The sequence below is a fragment of the Mytilus californianus genome, unplaced genomic scaffold (genome assembly GCF_021869535.1).
Source record: "Mytilus californianus isolate M0D057914Y unplaced genomic scaffold, xbMytCali1.0.p SCAF_7, whole genome shotgun sequence".
In the NCBI taxonomy this organism is placed as follows: Eukaryota; Metazoa; Mollusca; class Bivalvia; order Mytilida; family Mytilidae; genus Mytilus; species Mytilus californianus.
Genome location: NW_026262723.1, coordinates 115,351,776 through 115,371,283, shown reverse-complemented (window position 1 = coordinate 115,371,283; position 19,508 = coordinate 115,351,776). Strand labels below are relative to the sequence as shown.

The 19,508-nt window shown below is 33.1% G+C and overlaps 1 protein-coding gene across 3 annotated transcripts in view; it reads left to right on the top strand.

Annotated features, from left to right (window-relative positions):
• The first annotated feature begins 2,562 nt into the window (after positions 1-2,562).
• The window catches only part of LOC127707819 (heat shock 70 kDa protein 12B-like), a 33,613-nt gene continuing 16,667 nt past the window's right edge, over positions 2,563-19,508 (top strand). The window contains exons 1-5 of one of the 3 annotated variants that reach the window (XM_052212570.1): positions 2,563-2,841; positions 6,506-6,851; positions 7,337-7,558; positions 9,255-9,411; positions 10,292-11,001. In XM_052212570.1, coding sequence (XP_052068530.1) covers positions 6,516-6,851; positions 7,337-7,558; positions 9,255-9,411; positions 10,292-11,001 — 1,425 coding nt within the window. In that variant the 5' untranslated portion in view covers positions 2,563-2,841; positions 6,506-6,515. Of the gene's footprint in view, positions 2,842-6,302; positions 6,852-7,336; positions 7,559-9,254; positions 9,412-10,291; positions 12,212-19,508 lie in introns of those variants that run through there. The other 2 variants (XM_052212568.1, XM_052212569.1) reach the window with 2 other exon arrangements.

The window sequence follows — 19,508 nt, the reverse complement described above, 5'->3', positions numbered from 1 at the left end:
GGGCAATGAGTATAATGGGGCATTCAGTATGATGGCAGTTTTCAGTAGACATGTAAATTAGTATGAAAGAAATAAAAGAAAGGGAATTGTAGCAAGTCTATATGATCTTATATGGACAATATTTTTATACTTTGAATATGAATAACTATTAATGGTGAATGACAATCTGATAACAAGCATACAATGTAAAATTGAAAAATCATTTACATTTATCACACCAACGGTCGATCGAACATCAGTCTTACGCACGGCATGTGAGAAGTAAAACAAAATATATGAAAATATATAAAGCATGATAATCAATATTTCATCTGTTCTTCACTTTAATGACCGATGCTAGTAGCTTCATGGGGAAAATCTCACAAGAGATACTTGGATAAGGGGGTTAAAAAGTATAACTCTTTTGATCTATTATTTAGATGTATATTAGTGTACGGATAGAATATTGTGTTATGACTCAAGAATTCCTGCAGAATGGAGCAGAGGCTGATTTAGGAGGAAGGCCAGGTGCCCGCCCCCCTTTTGTGGGAAAAATTTGGTTGATTATTTAGGGAACGACTGGAGCGGGCCCCCTCTTATGGTAGTAGGTGGGCCCCCTTATGAAAAATTCTTGATCCGCCACAGTCGAGTTTGATAAAATAGCTCTTATTTGTCTTGTGCTTATTTTCTAAAAAGTGTATGCACTACACACACAGCGAATTTGAACCTTTGTCATGAAATAAAATGTCTCTAATAATATTTGTTCCAAACGAAAGAAATGTTTTGGAATATTCGTATATATATTGATCTAGGTTGTGGATTATATCTTTACACCTTTTAAAGATCGTACCATTATTTCATTTATGTTGTTGAAATCTCGTGACTTTTTACCCGGATGTTCGACTGGTAGCCTCGGGAACTTATTGAAGCCATCAGACGACAAAATTAATCATAGTTCATATGGAAAACAAGGAAATTGTCGACCCAGACTTCGGGGGCCAGGTTTCAGTCTCGACATCGTAACCGACCAATCTTTTGTCATACAGATCTTCCTTATTTAATTCTCTTATTTACCACGATCGTCAAACAACATTTTTGTACAACGAAAGTAAAAAATTAAACGGGATAAAAATATATGAAAGACATTAGTCATCCCATAAACCCTTTGTATTTGAGTAGCAAAATTTTTGTCTAAAATCATGGGGCCACTGAGATCATGGTGATTAATCCACATCTCTGAAGTTGCAACCCTTAATACTTATAATAGCCTGTATCACTTTATCATGTCTATAGCAATATTGTAGGTGTAATATATGAATGTCATGTAAAATACTATATGTTGTAAAGATTATATTAGTTAAATGTGTATGCCCCCTCGAATCTACTTTGGAAAATAAAATATTTTTATCTCTTATATTGAATTAAGTCATTTCAATAGATTAAATTAAATTTACAACCATTTAAAACAGATGCTTCAATTGTTTTGATGTTAACTCATAGCCAGAGAATATATGATAGAAAACCCAACTGAGATTATATATGATAATCAATTTTTCATCTGTTCTTCACTATGATAACCGATACTAGTAGCTTCATGGGGAAAATCTCACAAGAGATACTTGGATAAGGGGGTTAAAAAGTATAATTTTTTTGGATCTATTATTTAGATGTATATTAGTGTACGGATAGAATATTGCGTTATGACTAAAGAATTCCTGCAGAATCGAGCAGAGACGGATTTAGGAGGGCCAAGGGGGCTCTCCCCCCGCCCGCTTTGTGCGAAAAAATTGTGTTTATTATTTAGGGAACGACTGGAGCGGGCCCCCTCTTTAAATATGGCAGTAGGTGGGCCCTTTATAAAAAATCTAACAACTAACAATACAAAGTAGAATGAATACAGAATATTTATTACTAAAAATGCAAATAATATAAATATTTACAACATCATGTGTTTGTGGATTTTTGATAGGATAAAAAATGTTTTTTCAGTTCCATGCAGGGAGAAATATTGGGGACCCTATGGTAACGTAAGTGTCAAGTATATCCTCCCTACGTGCAAGAATGGACTGTACGGAGAACCCCCCTCTGTTTACAGAAACCTCTGCAAAAATAACAGTCCTTCCAATTTTTTATTTGCAAACAACCTGGATTACGTGTACTGCGGAGATGACACATCCCTTCTGTTACCAGAAGTGGAGGGGATTCCTCTCGATGGCAAGAGTGAACCCTAGGAAATAATTTTATACCCTCCAACATAGAGCCGGTAGGGTAGAGATATGTGCCAGAAGGGGACAGTTCTAAGTCCGTTTATTGTCTCCCTGAACCGCCAAATGAACAGGGAACTCATAAAATCCCCATTCACCGCCAAACATTCTCCGTGGTCACTGTTCTGGTGGGAAAAACTTATCGATATTTAGTTTGAAGGTTTCAAGTGCTGCTTGGATGTTTTTCAAAAAGATACCAATTCCAACATTTGACAAGTGTGTTCCGTCATGTCTGAATAAATTTGACTCAGAGGCTTTTATCGATGAATACCTCACAAAGTATTGATCTCCTTGCTTCATGAAAGACCTAACAGCACAATTAACTCGTTTTACTCGATATTTCTATTTACTTGGGCCTTAATGTGCCATGCCAATAGGGCCTTGGTAATATGTCTGACCAAATTATTCTTATGTCAGGTGCAAAAACTTTGATTCTTAAAAAAGAACATATAAATCTAATGGGATAAAATAACCTATCTCAAAATAAATATATATTTATAAACATTGGGAATCACCACTCTATATATAGTTATACACAACAAGGAAAACTGTATTTTCCAGATGTGCAGTTGACTTGAAGCACGTCAGTATATTGTAGGTAAGTAAAGATACTGTCAGTAAATATGCATTTTCACATAAAAATAATTTCTTCGTGCTAGACTGAGAGAGTTACAATAGTTAATATGTTTGAGCAGGGTATATGCTTTTGATCTATTAAATTAAATGCAAGTCTGCTTCGTTTAATTTAATAGATCAAAAGCATATATTAAATTAAATGAAGCAGACTTGCATTTAATTTAATAGATCAAATTAAATGCAAGTCTGCTTCATTTTCATTTGATGTGTTTGAGCTTTTGATTTTGCCATTTGATAAGGGACTTTCCGTTTTGAATTTTCCTTGGAGTTTGGTATTTTTGTTATTTTACTTTTTTCAGCTATGCTCCCAACAGATTGAATGACGATTCGGTCTCATTACTCGTAAAGGACCAAAAATACGCTTATGTCGAATATTCCCATGAAACAAACAGAATGAAAATACAGACTGATTCATTATCTTTCCAAATGACAATAAAGAATTACTTTCTTTCAAATTCACGTCAAGAGACATTCAATTCCTACTGGATTTTCAATTTCATCGCTTGTATATAATTTCTTTAAAGGTCAATCTTAAATTTTATACATTGTTGGTTTCCACTAAACACTGATATTTTATTCATGAAATGTCCAACAATAATACACTATCGAATAAGTTAGTGTACAATATTAAGTAATATTACGAACGAAATAAAAACAATGGACTACTACTAGTACATAAACAATACATACAAAATTCAAATTCAATTTTTTTATTCGTATAAAATCCAAAGATTGGACTGTCACAAAGACAATTCAAAACATGACAAAATTTACAAGAATACAATATTCAAAGTTAAACAACATTTATATTAAATAAGTATTTCATATATATATATTAAGATATTTTGAAGGAGGTGATATATGTGGATGACTTTCTTACGTTGTCCACTAATTTAGACAATTTCATTCTCTGTCCCATAAAAAATCATCAAAGATGCATACGTGTGTTATTAACCTCTAATATATTATCGTATTTTAATTGAAATTTATCACACTTATGCCCTATTTCTCACATAAGATGTCGTTGTACTCATCGAAGCACTAAATACTGGACAAAATATATACCCTCTGGTACCAACAAAATAAAATCATTTCAACTGGCGATATGTTCGTATCATGTTGTTCCATATTTTTTTTTAATTCTCTTCCCCCCAGAACATTCTTTTCTGCTGGTTTGTCGAAAATATTACGCAAATTACACAGGAGGTTATTGAGGATATATATAGATTCTACCACTGCATCGAGTGTGATACGATATTTATCCACTCAAGACAGTTAAATTTTCAAATTTAAAACGCGAGGCTCGTCGAGCGTTTTAAATATTTAAAATTTAACTGTCGAGAGTGGATAAATATCGTATAACACGAGATTTGGTGGTGGAATCTGTTTCTCTAATGATTTTCAAACAAAACGCAGGCAAATTTATTCCTTCTTTTCGAATGATCTGCAAAAAGATGTGTTCTTTCTATGTGACGTCATCAGGCATGGTCGCCTTTTTTCATGCCGTCACAATAGGAAATTCAGAGGAAAGCAAGAAAATTCGACTTCATAATCGGATTTTAACCAATGAAGAACTGAGATCAAACGAACCACACGTTGATTAAATTTTTTTTATACAATGGGTGCAGAAAGGGATAAATTGACGAAGAATTAGAGAAATTATTATAACACAACATCAAATGTTCTGTTATACTTATAACGTAAGTATATACAGAAGAAAAATCAAATAAAAATTGGTCAACAAGGTAATATAAATTATTGAGGGGCCTGATGTTGGGGTCTCATCACGATTCACGAGTTGATTTTTTTATCAATCACGATTCACAGAAAATAAATTTCCATGATCACGGATCACGAAAATATAAAAACAGTAATAAATCTGTAGAAAAACGGATCACGATAGCGAAAATGCGCCGATCACGAAGAACGAAAATAACCCATCAGGCCCCTCATTATTCAGTATATACATTTTGTTTTTAACTGTAGCCAGATAAGATAACTGTTTAAATATGATTCACATGTGTGACATGTAAATAAACAAATTGCAAGTCATATGTTGATTTAAGGAAACATTGGGAGTATGTCAATAAAACAGCAACACAAAAAATAAAAGTTCAACATAAAGTTTGTTTAACAGATTAAACGACATGTGTCTACTCAATCATCTACCCGATTAAAAAAAATTGAATGACATCGAATTTAACAGAATATCAAAGATTTGGCGCAAACAAAAAAATCTTCCAACCAACAATAACATGAAATACAAAAGATGTTGTGGTTTCGTTTTTGGCTTACACAATTTTAAGCTTGGAGTCTATGATGAGTTTATTTTCAACCACACAATCGATGCCACTGCTGGTGGAGGTTTCATCCCCGTATCACAAACCCAGTAGTCAGCACTTCTGTGTTGGCATGACATATCATTGATATAGTCATAATTATAAGTTAACTGTTACAAAACTTTGAATTTTTCGAAATACTAAGGAGTTTCCACTCCGGGAACTTCCTTAGCTTAAATGGCAAAACTTTTCGGAATTTTGGTGGCATGTTTTTTTTTCTTTCTGAAACCTCCCCCATATATTGATCGGTGGGCTGAAAAAGGTACAGAAAAAGAAAGAATTTTGAGTCCTCTTAGTATGCTCTTCATCTTGGTACTAAATTTAAAAGAGAAGATGTGGAATGATTGCCAATGAGACAACTCTTCACAAGAGACGAAATGACACAGAAATTAACAACTATAGGTCACCGTACGGCCTTCAACAATGAGCAAAGCCCATACCGCATAGTCAGCTATAAATAGCCCCGAAATGACAAATTTAAAACAATTCAAACGAGAAAACTAACGGCCTAATTTATGTACAAAATAATGAACGAAAAACAAATATATAACACAGTAACAAACGACAACCACTGAATTACAGGCTCCTGACTTTGGACAGGCACATACAGAGAGTGGCGGGGTTAAATATGTTAGCGGGTGCCACCACCCCCCCCCCCCCCCCCTTAACCTGGGGCAGTGGAGTAACAGTACAACATAAGAACAAACTATAAAAATCAGTTTAAAAAGGCTTAACTCATCAGATGGATAGAAATAGAAATACATCTTAACAAAAACACAGAGTGGACGTGGACGGGTACTTGTACATCCAAACAACTTAAAGACAAATTGACCTTTTAACTTTTTAATCGAGCGTCACTGATAATCTTTTGGATAAGAAACATGTGTCTGGCGTACAAAAAATTAGCCTGATATCATTGATGAGTTTCCCCCAAACATTGGAAAAAGGGGTAGGGCAACATTTTCGTCCAAAATATGTTTTAGTCAGTGAAAAAGTTGAAATATTGATTGTTGATTAATCGAGTTAAATCTCTGGCAATATTACTGTTAACTCTTCAAAATTTTCTGGGTGTTTTTTTTTTTTTTTTGGGGGGGGGGGGTCTTTGTTTTTTGCATAACTAGTAACGCAAGGAGTAAACAGTAATTGTAAATGTTAAAGATGCCAGTTTAAAGAGAAAATCAATCACGAAGTATATTTAAACTTGCAGGTAGGTAAAACTGTATCGGATGGTAAGTAAGGAAGTGTTTATTTATCAGTTACACAGTCTTTGTATGTTTAATTTTAAAGGTAGTGAATAATGGCGACATCCTCTGACAATACTGCCCCGGATGCTATCTCGAGTCCGCTTATTGTAGTTGCATTGGATTTAGGAACAACGTATTCCGGGTATGCGTTTTCTTTTATTGATAGACCTGATGAAATACTAACCAATGGAACATGGAATAGTCAAAAATACCACCTGGCATCCATTAAAACACCAACTTGTTTGATGATAAACAAGACAAACAAAGACGATTACAGGTTTGGATATGAAGCTGAAGATGATTACGCAGACATGCAAACAGAGAGTACAGGGGAAGCTGATAATTATTTCTTCTTTGACAGATTTAAAATGGAACTTCATGTGCAAAAGGTATTTATTTAAAGTTCACTCATTATTTTCTGTCTGTTTATTTCAAGTTTCCATGATCGAAGGGACAAACAAAACCCATTTACTTTTAACGATGATTTTAATTTGTAGCAAATGTGTTCTAATCCATAATAGTGTACTCGAGTATTAGTTATACCAGACAACGCAGCAATGGAAATAAAATGTGTTATGAACAATAATTTGTAGTAGGGGTGCCCGATCCCAACTATCAATTCGTGTTTAGGGGGTACATCCACAGTTATATTACAAAAAAATGTGATTTCATCCACCTTTAGAATTGGAACCTTGCATAATAACGAGGGAAATCGAACCTTAGGTTTTGTACAATTTCATAAACATAAAATATATGCAGACACAATGTATCAACTAAATCATGCCAACACCGAAGCCTTAACTACTGATTGGATGGCTAGTATTCTTCGCCAAAAACAGTATTTATGCAACATATATCTAACATATTTTGATAGGAGGTTTCAGAGCAAATGCTGTTATACGATGTTAAAGGTCAATCTCTGCCAGCGATAGAAGTGTTTTCGACAGCCATAAAAGCACTTAAAGAACATCTGTGGACTATTCATATAGAGAAAAATATGAGGGACATCAAAATGCAAGATATAAAATGGGTATTGACTATTCCAGCAATCTGGAGTGCAAAATCAAAGCTCTTTATGAGACGATGCGCAGAGATGGTAAGAAAAAGTAAAAAACCTAATAATCTCCAATGGTTATAAACGTTCATGTTTACTGTATACTGTAAACTGTATACTTGATAATGATTATCAATGAAATATTTGGCAACGGACCAGTTTACTTATCATGCTAAATGGGATGTTAACTGTTTCATTATACTTAATATTATCGAGATGTCATCAACATAATAAAAACAACTTACATTTGATAGTTTGCAAAACGGAAATTAGTTTACAGGAGATATCACAATATAACAGTTTAGGACCAACTCCAATCTTTCAGAAAACAATCTATTGGATTTTCTTTTTATATCTTAACATAACCATTTTAAGGTGGATGGGGATTCTTAATTAAAATCCATAGAATTTTTTAATAATTGTCAAAATCTAGTTTTTATCATGCTTTTTTCCAAAATATTAAAAAGTATGGGTCACCGGACTTTTTTCACGCTACAGGTTGTGCAAAATTGTCAGATTTTGTATAGATTATGCATGGAAAATCCAATTTTGTGTGATAAAAAGAAAACTTCACCATAGAATTTTAAGATAAAATGTGAGAAGATAGCTCTTATAATATGCTTTCAGATAAGAAAAAAAATGGGGTCACCAGACATGTTTTCTTGCTACATATCAAAATAGGTAATTTCACAACACGTCTATTATAAAAATTACTTTATCTGAGTTATCTCCCCTTCTATCTAAATTATCTCCCCTTATGTGGCAAAGTTGAAAAAAAATTAATCAAACAAAAATATTGTGTTTTTTTTAGTAAATACAGCCGTAAATATGATAAAACACATAATTTTCTATATTAACCTGGAAAGTTTTACACATGAATTACATACTACTCTCAAAATTTGCACATTTCATTAAAGATCTAGACCAATTGTCATCCGCTACTTCAAAATCCAAGATGGAGGAAGACGCCCCCAGCCACCTTAAACCTGCACGTTGTACATAGTTTTAAACAATATTTAGTGATATTAAGACTTTTCTCTAATTCTTAGCCGATTTATTCGTTTCCTGACCTGTTGATTATTTTTATTTAATCAACGTGTGTTTCGTTTGATCTCATTAATTAGCTAAGACTAATTTTAAACTTCAACGAGTTGTTGAGCTTAACTTGTCGTTAGCCTAACAACACTTTTGAACAACTGGGCCCAGTTCTACATTGGACAAATTTCAATTATGACGTCAAATGTTCTTGCTTTCCTTTGATATTCCTATCGTGACGTCACGAAAAAAGGCGACCATACCTGATGATATTACACAGAAAGAACACATCTTTTTGCAGATCATTAGTAAAAAGGATTAACTTTGTCTGCATGTAGTCTACAAATCATGCGAGAAACATATTCAAATGTCTCGAATGGAGAAATATCGTATCACACTCGATGCAGTGCTAGAATTTATATATCTGGTTGTAAATCATACGAGCCCCAACAAAATCAAGCGATGAACCTAGATGCTTCGGTATAGATTCGTCTCATGTATCGAGGAAGCTCAACTATAAAATTAAAAATTAACCACTCTGCTGAACTTTGTATTAAAGCGCCTACTTTTGGTAGATAACTATTTTCCTATACGATATCTGTTTGTTAAATCAATCGACGACGTAACAAAGAGAGCTATGTTATTGAGTTACGTAAGATGAACACTTAGTCATAATTAGTCGCTTTTTATTTATTTTTTTTAGGCCGGTATACAGAGTAAAAGACTATGTATAGCCTTAGAACCTGAAGCAGCGGCGTTATATTGTCAACAAAAACAACGCACTATTGACGAATATGGAGCAGGGAGAAGCATTGCAAAGATTGGTCAAGGGGCAAACTATTTAGTTATCGATATTGGAGGTCAGTATTCTCATACTGGAATTTAAAACACAAACCAAGGACAAATATTTCATTTCGTTTGAAATTGGATTTTCCCGTTTGCTATTTGTAGTAATTATTTATAGATGGGAACTAGTATAACTAGTTCTGATACTAGTTCTGCAACAGTACTTACTATTTATAAAGTTTGATGTTAGGTGCATCAGGCACGAGAAAAGTTTTGGCGGTTTCTACGGGTGGGGTTTTATGGTAATATATAACGTTTGGAATTTAAATGTATTAGTATCGAAGGTACTCGCAGTTACGTCGAATCTAAGTTAGTCACATTAGTATATATATATATATACAGTTGCTGCTATGTTTATTTTATGTATTTATATATGTTGCTTGAATTGAAGAAATCTGTACAATTAAGTAAAATAACATATTGTGTTGCAAGAGAAAATAATATGTTACTGCGAGCAACTAATCCTTTTTCTGTGTGTCTTGTTTATAGCCAATTGAATTTAGAGTAGAAATACTTTAATTTCGGACGAGCAGGGCGAGGGAGAATTTAATTTTCCTTATCAGAGCTCTAAAAAGATCAAATCAAAAGAATCATTCAACCACCCATAGTTACTGAGATCAACCTCGGTTTTTTAAGGGGAGGGGTGTTCGTGTTGCTCAGTCTTTGGTTTTCTGCGTGGTATTTTGTAGACGAATTTTTAGCATTTTCGTCGTTTTTTATCTTTTTGCCAAAGGGTTGTCACTTTCTCTTCGACTAATGAGTTGTTAATGTCCCTGTGGTATCATCCACCTTAGCATAGTGAAATTTGTCCTTTAAATTGTATTTGAATTGTAGTAATAAGAATGTCTTACTCACTTTCATTCATAAGAGTAATATAATGTATGTGTTTTCCAGGTGGAACCGTAGATATCATAGCACACAAGAAGATAATTCATGATAAAGTTGAAGAGCTATGTTCAGCATCAGGAAATGACTGCGGAGGTACACGTATCGATAGGGAATTTATGCAAATGATAAAAACTATCGTTGGAAAAAATGTGATGGAGGGACTTAAAAAGGAATATACCTTGGATTATATAGATTTCATAAGGGTACTTGAAATATTTAAACGGGGTGTTGGTAATAGGAAAAAGGCAACAATTAATATGTCTATACCAGTAACGGCATTAAATGATCTCTGCAAAAAGTTTGGCAAAGGATCATTTTCTGAAGCTGTTAGTCAATCTGATTATAAAAACGATTTGCATATCAAAGCCAATGTATTACAGGTCCAAATGACACTTGCAAGAGAGAAATTTAAAAGCATAACTGACAAAATAGTGAAGGAAATTGAAAATGTACTCGCACGTATTGAAGGGTTAACAATTGATACGTTTTATGTTGTTGGAGGATGTTCAGAATCAAGTATAATACAAGAGGCTATAAAGGATTCCTTTAAAAGCAAACATATAGTTACACCCGAAGAACCGATTCTTGCAGTTTTAAAAGGCGCTGTTTTATTTGGTCACACACCAGACTTTGTTACATCAAGGGTAACTAGGTTTGCATATGGACGACGCATTCGTCCAATATTTAACGAGTTGGCACACGATATCAATCGAAAAGTAGAAAGCGATGGGGAGTTTCGTTGTACCAATGTCTTTGATCTCCTAATGAGAAAGAATACACGCTGTTCAGTGGGAAGCACACAATCAATTGAATATCACACGTATGAGCAGAACCAGGCTAAGGTAACAGTTGCTGTGTATGTGTCGGAAAATGATGATACAGAGTATGTTGATGAGGAAGGTTGTGAAAAATTAGGAGAGCTTGTTGTAGATATTCCAAACCCAACAAGTGGAAGACGATATATTAATGTAGATTTTCACTTTGGTGGGACGGAACTTATTGTCACAGCTACTGTAAAAGGAGAAATGACACCGTGTACTGCACGTTTTGAATTGATATGATTAGAGATTAGAAACCATGTTTGAAAGTAAGATCGCAGTCAAGCAATGATGTTCATTCCATGCCAATCATTTTGTTTATTAATCATATGGACTGGACTTCCGAAAAAGTTCATTTTAGAATCCAGAATGCAATTCTAATTTTTTACTACAAATGAGAAAAAATTCAAAAAATCTTACATGATGCATAAATATAACTATAATTACCTAAATAATAATAGCATAACAGAAATTAGGGACATAAAACCATATATATATATGAAGTAAAAACTGCTTTTAGATTTTACTCGAAGTAACATGGAATTCAATTGCTTGGAAATTCAATATTGTATGAATTTCATGATTTTATGTTTCCTACCAAAAAAAAAAAGAATTAATGAATTAAAGTACTTTAGAATTTGATTTATGACGGAAGATAACTCTATTGGTTGGACTTAATAATAGATTGCGCTGTGTTAAAAATTACCTTGCTTGTGATAAAGCTACAACTATCACAGTTTTCGCTCTACTTACAACTAGTTTGCAAGAAAAGCAATATCCTCAAGTCGTCCACTTGTTTAGTTTTTTTTATGGAAGAAATATGATATTTTTGTATAAATACATTAAAAACAGAACTTTGCACAACTTGTCAGTCGAAAATAAATTTGAGGTCACAGAATTTTGTGTTTGTATTTTTAGTATGATATGATAACATTTAAATGAGTATGTGTAAGAGAACGATTATCTCTCATATCATGGAGAAAGGCATTATCTTTTATTTTAGGAGAGGATATGTAAAAGTGAAAATTTACTTAATTGTTTTCCAATCCTAATAAAACTGTCATATTGTAATGTTTATGTAATAAATTCAAATATTGTTCACATTAAAGGCATTAACATTCTCTTACAAACTTAAAATATAGTAAAGTGTTTAAGGCTCAAATGACATCTTGATTGGCTTTATTCAACTGGTTTCATGATCAGTGCATTGTTTATAATCGGCACTTCATAAGTTTTACGCTCACCATCATAAATTGATTGTCCGATATGATATGTCTATGTCTCAACTGTTTAGCGACATGTTCAAGTTGACAGTCTTAGATCTTTAGATACTATAACAGTCGTATAATTTGTAATTTTACCGATTTAGTTCTATTCACGATTGTGACATTTTGACTGACTGATAATTGGCGTTGCGGATGATAGATGCATAGCAAGCAACGCTTACCCTGTCGATGCACCTGGTGTCGCTCTTTTGTTTAGTTCATGTTCTTCCTTAAGATTTTGTTTGTAACCTTGATTTGTCTTCTTGAGATTTGAACATCGGTAAACTACTGTTGCCTTAATTAATGATACTATGCAAGACTTCCTTTTAAGACATTTCATTTATAAATTAGTCTTTGTGATGTAAGGAATGTCTTCTAAATTTGAGAATTTTTTAACAAATCAAATTTTAAGACATTTGTGTATTAGATGACACACCAGTTTAATTCAACGGTAGGATTGTATAAGTAGGAGCAGGATGCAAGTCATGTAATATTTAAGTCAGGAATTATCATTTTGTTTATTCACAGTTATGACAGTCCAAATCAATAAATTTCCAAATTTGAGTTACAACTATACTTTATTCAACAACCAATGCCCCTTTTTATATCAAATACTACTTATGTGAGGAAATTGACCTCAATTCAAATGTTCAAATAAGATACCTTTCATATGAAATTCAAAAGTTAATATAACTTTCTGTTTACATTGTATCAAAAACTTTGAAATGATTAGTTAACCAACCACGGATCCAGTAATATGAGTTTTGGTAAGGGCATTATAACTAAAGATTTACGTGTTATTTAAATTATGTTCTTTGTTTTGAACTGTTAGTAACCAATGGGATAACCCCTTACAAAGAAGGCAGTGTCTATTCTTCCGTCCAACCGGAAAAATATCAAAAAACGTATATTCTTCAGGCCACTCCGGCCATCCAGAAAAACCGAAACTGCTATTATGATATTATCCAGCCATAAATAGCAATGAGCGATGGATATGTGTTTTAATAAGTGGTTATCATAGCATCCAGTGTAGAATATAGTGGCAAAAAAATCTTTTTTCATTTTTTCACGTTCTCCGCGCGGACGTTTAACTCAAGATAAAACGTTCTTGAAAAAAGTACTAGTAATAATGATTAATTTTTTTAATAAAAACAGAATTATTATGGGAATAAACTCCAAGTTTCAATTTCTATTTATTTTCTACTGGCTGTTCTTTGGAACACGCCGATTCTCCGTAAATATAAACCGCTCGTTAAGAGAGATTAAAAGAAGAATATCAACAACATCGATTGATATGCAGCAAAGACACTTTTGAATTAAAGTCACTTTGCAAAAAATTGTGCCAAAAAAGTTTCCATTCACTAAAATCAAAATGTAAATTAATTTACTTCATAGTATACAGCATATTCCGACTTTTTTCTCAGTGCTTCTTACTGGTTTGCCAAAAATGCCTCTCCGATCCTCATCGGATGACCGTGAGGGCATTCCGGTGTATTGTTGCCACAGACATTTCTTTCATTTTTGACTGATAACCGAACGCAAAATAACATTCCTTATCGCTTGTTATATATCAATTTCATCAATAAATATTCATGAAAATAATTTTTAAGAACATAGATAAACGATATGAAATATGATATATCAATAACAAATCAAGAATACCGAAAATTTGTGTTAACGCATGCGGAAGAATATCTCAAGAACGTTTTGCGGGAAAATATGAAATTCAATTCCTACTCAAATCCAATCTATTAAAAAAATCGAATATCATTAATGAAAAGTGTCCACCATGCACTTGCACTGCACTATTATTAGAATAGTAGAATAGAATGATATACAAATGGATGAAAATTATATATACATGTAACTGTTATATACAAATATTAATGTAATATATAACAACAAAACAGAGTATACCGATTTTTATCACTACAATATAATAGTTATTACAGTGAGATTGAATTCCATGTCATTTATTCATCATCCACGCACAAACTTGTCTCAGAAAAAAATATATCTATGTACCTTAACCTCACTTTAAGGTATAGAAATGTGATTTTTTTTCTTTCTGAGACAAGTGCTTGTGACCATCCACAAGAACTTGCAGTCATCCGATGTTCAGTACTTCAGTACTTTGATTATGTTTACCTATGAATTTCTTGCAAGGTTAAGAGTCGGAAAAGTGATTTATGGCTATATGGACATCTATGATTCTTAACTTATCATGTTCTTGAAGTTTGGTTCCAATGAATTCGTCAAATGATTTTGCACAATTGTTTATTTTAAATGTTCGATGAATTTTAACACGTAGAAAATAAGAAAAAAGGGAAAGCACATGTAAACTGCCCAAAAGTAAGATTGTGTTTATAATAGCAAAAACATAATATTTTCTTTGTTGGGAAAATAAATAAAACAGAATAAAATAAAAAAGGGGTTTTATACTCCAAGCCTGGTATACTATTCACAGCCCAGGCATATCAGTGCATGCTCATAGATCTCCGTTGTAGTAGAACTTACAAATCATGCAGCCACGTCTATTTGAATTGGTCGTTTTCCTGTGAATTGTTTTTATGCGTATGCCTCTATTTATACAGGTACAGGTAATGGAATAAATCAGCAATTGCAGTGTGATTTCTCGCTTTATTCCTCTCAGTTTACATGCTCACGCTTTTGTTCAGAAGTCTGTCCTGCAGAAATTTGTTTTTAAAATAAGCACATTCTCTCTTATATTCTCTAAGACATCTTTGAATATAAAACACGATCTCAAATTTTCAAAATGTCCATTGCATACGCGCGTTTGCAATCCTACACCTCATCCGGGACACTTTTCGCGCCACTTGACACTTGTGATCACACTGCATGCGCAAATGGATGGCCGGAAATTTTTTTTTACCTATTCTTCTGGCTAGCCGGAACACAATAGACACTCCGTACAAAGAACATACCCAACATCCATTCTTCACATTTAAAAAACACCAATCATACTATGTTATTGGTCGCGAGCCCTTTGCTATATTCTAAAGTATACAAAAAAATATAAAATCACTAATGACCAGTAATAGTAAATAGTGTTTATTTCATTTGATAGAAATGCCAAACATAAGTCGATGCTTGCAAGTGCCTTTAAGCGAAGCGTTGACACTTGATCTTTATTTCAATCAAATTGTGTTTATTTGTTTGTAAGTGTAAATGGTGTGTTAACATTGACTTCTAATTTATTGCATATTCTATGAAAACTATCCTACTATCCTCCGGCTTTTATTAAACACTTATTTTAGTTTTTTAATCCCGTTATATTCTTAATCATACCATAGTCCTGTAAGTTAGTGCAACTTTTATCTTTGAGAAATATCAAAGAAATTTACAACATTTGAAAATATTTATACTCTGCAGAAAAGGCACGTAATGGTAAATTATTCAGATGCTTGCTTAGTATGTCTGTATGCCATACTTCGCTTCATTCATTCAGTATCTCATAATGTATGTATAGATGTTGTATTATATTTTATATTGTCTATCAAATATTTATATCGTGTAGATCCAATAAGCTCAGAGGCGGATTTAGAGGTTTTCAGTGGCCCGGGCTGCCCCTTTTGTGGGAAAAATTTTGTTGATTATTTAGGGAATCACTGAAGCAGGACTGTAGCGGGCCCCCTCTTAGGCAGTCAGTCCCCCCGCCCTCCGCCCTTATGATCATGTCTGGATCCACTGAAGCTGTATAGTTTATTAAGTAAATAAAGTATTATGATTTGATAATTTTGTCGTTTAGAGCTTGACATATCTTATACACACTTGCTCATGTAGAAAACTTCTTGATGTCTTTGACTGTTTTTTGCGTTGTGTAGCTGTCTTAGCGAAGAATATCTCACATATTCTTTCATTTGTATGGTTCGGTTAAGTCAATGAGGATAATCATTGAATAACTTTTATGTTGCAAACACGAATTGGTTGTCATTTGATATGGTCCTTAAAATGGCTGGAGATCTTCCAACGAGTGGATTTTGAAACTTCTTTCACAAATAAAGGTTAATTTAATGTTATATCTCGTCTCACAATTTTTAATATGTACCACCTTTGATAAGTATTTAGTATGACGACAATTTCCACTTCTGTTCTCGTACTATGAACAACAAATTTATTTATTTTGTAAAAAATATTTCAGTACTCCTAACTACAAAATTATTATATTTAAATTTACCTGTTTACGTTATTTTATTTAACGCCATTTTGTCCAAGGTTAAAGTTGTCTTTTGACATTGTTTTACATATTTTTTACATTGTGTCATAGATCAAATTTATTCGTTCAATGTATGTTTACTTGTTTTTGTTAATATGTCTTTTTGATTGAGTTAAGCCATTTCAATTGATATTTTTTAGTGTGTCTTTCTGTGTTGTAATGTTACACTTCTGTTCCAGGTTAGGGTGAAGGTTGGAGCCTGTTAAAACGTTTAAACCCGCTGCATTTGTTTGCTCCTGTCCTAAGTCAGGAACCTGTTGTTCAGTGGTTGTTGTTTGTTGATGTGTTTCTCGCTTCTCGTTTTTATATAGATTAGACCGTTGGTTTTCCTGATTGAATTGTTTTACACTAGTCATTTTTGGGCCCTTTATAGCTTGCTGTTCTTTGTCAACCAAGGCTCCGTGTTGAAAACCGTACGTTGACCTATAATTGTTTACTTTTTACAGATTGTGACTTGGATTGAAAGTTGTCTCATTGCAACTCATACCACATCTTCTTATTTCTAAGCTTGCCTCAAACACTTGTCCTGGATAATCACCTCATATCGGACTGGTCAAATGGAAGCCTTCTTAACATGGAATATGCTGATATTGGAAAAAAAATTCCAGAACGGGTTTGACGGAAAAGAAACCTTCAAACAGTTAAATTTTCCATTAGATCCCGAAATTAAAGGTCTAAAAAACAATAAAAGTTGCTGAGTATCCAAACAATTAACAAAATGATTGCTTAGATGAAAAAAAGAACAATCGACAATGCATTAACTATAGATACAACGATTTATAACAATTTAAAACAGGAAGACAGTCCTTTGAAGTACGATAATAACAAATTAGTGGTTCACTTATATAAAAATTGTTCACATAAGATAGTATCTTTCTAAAGTTAATCATAACAATATTTTGACTATAGTTGTTACTTTGATGCGTTCTTTTCACATGCAAAGGGCAGTTTAAAAAGACATACACGATCATACCAATAGCCATATTTTCTATTGATTATGTAGATGACACAATCTGCATTGGTTAATGTCTTTGTCATGTCATCTGGCTCGGCCACATCCCAATTATTATATGAATTAACGTCTCCTGTAACCCATCGAAATGTTCCTTCCTTTTCTCTGTCACTCGCACCAATCCACCACTGTGATGTATCTAAAGATAGTGGTAATTGGCTATAAAAGTCTTGACTTGGTAAATGCACCTTTGCAAACAGAATTAACGTCCTCTAACTTTACATTTTGAAACGATTTATAAAATCCCATTTTATCTTCTTTACTTAACTTTATATAAACAAATAATTTTTGCGTACATTGTCTCATTTTGATTACGTTTTCTCATTGTCTCATTTTGATTACATTTTCTACATAAGGAAATGCTTGTACCAAGTCAAGAATATGACAGTTGTTTTCCATTCGTTAAATATGTTTGTGATTTTGATTTTGCCATTTAATAAAGGACTTTCCGTTTTGTATTTCCCTTGGAGTTCATTATTTTTGTTATTTTACTTTTTCCTTGTGTTGAGATAAAAAAAAATATACCCAAACACATATTAAAGTCTTTTCAAACCAACAAACAAATCTAGTAGTTTTTTTTACATGCGATTTGGGTTTTTTTCTTCAGTTATGTTCCATTGTAAGATTAACCTTAACGCTTTCATTTGGAAATCTTCATTAAGTATACTATGTTACATGCGTTCCTATGTTTGTTGGCTTTTTTTTTTTGTTGCAGTTTAGTGTTTCTGTTGTTCCCTTATAGTTGATGTGTTTCCCTCGGATTTAGTTTGTTACCCGGATTTGTTTTCGCTTAATCTATTTATGACTATTGAACAGCTGTATACTACTGTGTCCTTTATTTATGCTATGGGTAGAGACAATTATTCTTTTTCAAATGTAGGATAGCATGATCTATCATGTGGATTAGGATTTGAACCTCGTCGTCGTTACAAAGTATAATAGACGTATACGTACCATATAATAATTTAACATACGTTAAAAACACTTTATCTTTGCTTTCAGTATTTAAAACAATTAAGCGTCCTCCATCTTTTACACATTGTTTCTGTGCTTCCACCCACGACTGAGGGTTTTCATAGAACTTTATACTACTGTTAAATCCAAATATATATGTCTGCATCCATTTGAACTATTACTTCCACTCCCTGGAGGAGCTGAATAAGAAATTGAAGGAAAATTTCATTTAACGATCGTCAATCAATTATCATTGATATTGTCGTATTTATAAATTAACGGTATACAAAACTTTGAATTTTTCAAAAAACTAAAGACGTTCCACTCCAGGATAAGACTACCTGATATATTTCGCAAAACCTTTCGCAATGGTTGGCCTTCGCTGCTCTTCAACTTCGTACTTTATTAGGCCTTTTAAATTGTTTTGATTCGAGTCTTTTGTAGATAAAATGCGCGACTGGCAAACACAATTATAAGCCTGGTATCTTTGGTGAGTTCTTTCTTTGGAAAACTATTTATTTCAAATTAAAAGTCAGACTTTTCAAAAAAGTAAGTCATGATAAAACAAGGGGGCAAAACAAATTAGCGAGCCTATGTTCATTCCATGTAACATCAAACGAAACAATTTCTGAAACTGTAAAATTTAATGTACTGTACGAAGCTCATTAGATCGGTTGAAAGAACGGCATGTTTTGATCGATTGGGTTAACGGATTTGTTTCTCAATTACGTTTTCCCACATCTGCTTTTATATGAGGACTACCGAAATCTTAGTAGACCGAAAGTATTCGTTGATACGGAAATCCAAGATTTTTTTTCGATTTACGAAATGAATCAAAATCGAAGTGAACTCCGGTGCTTCGGTAAGTCAGTACTTATCCAATAAATGACACTACCAATTACGTAACAATTCAGAACATGTGCATTTCCTGACCTTA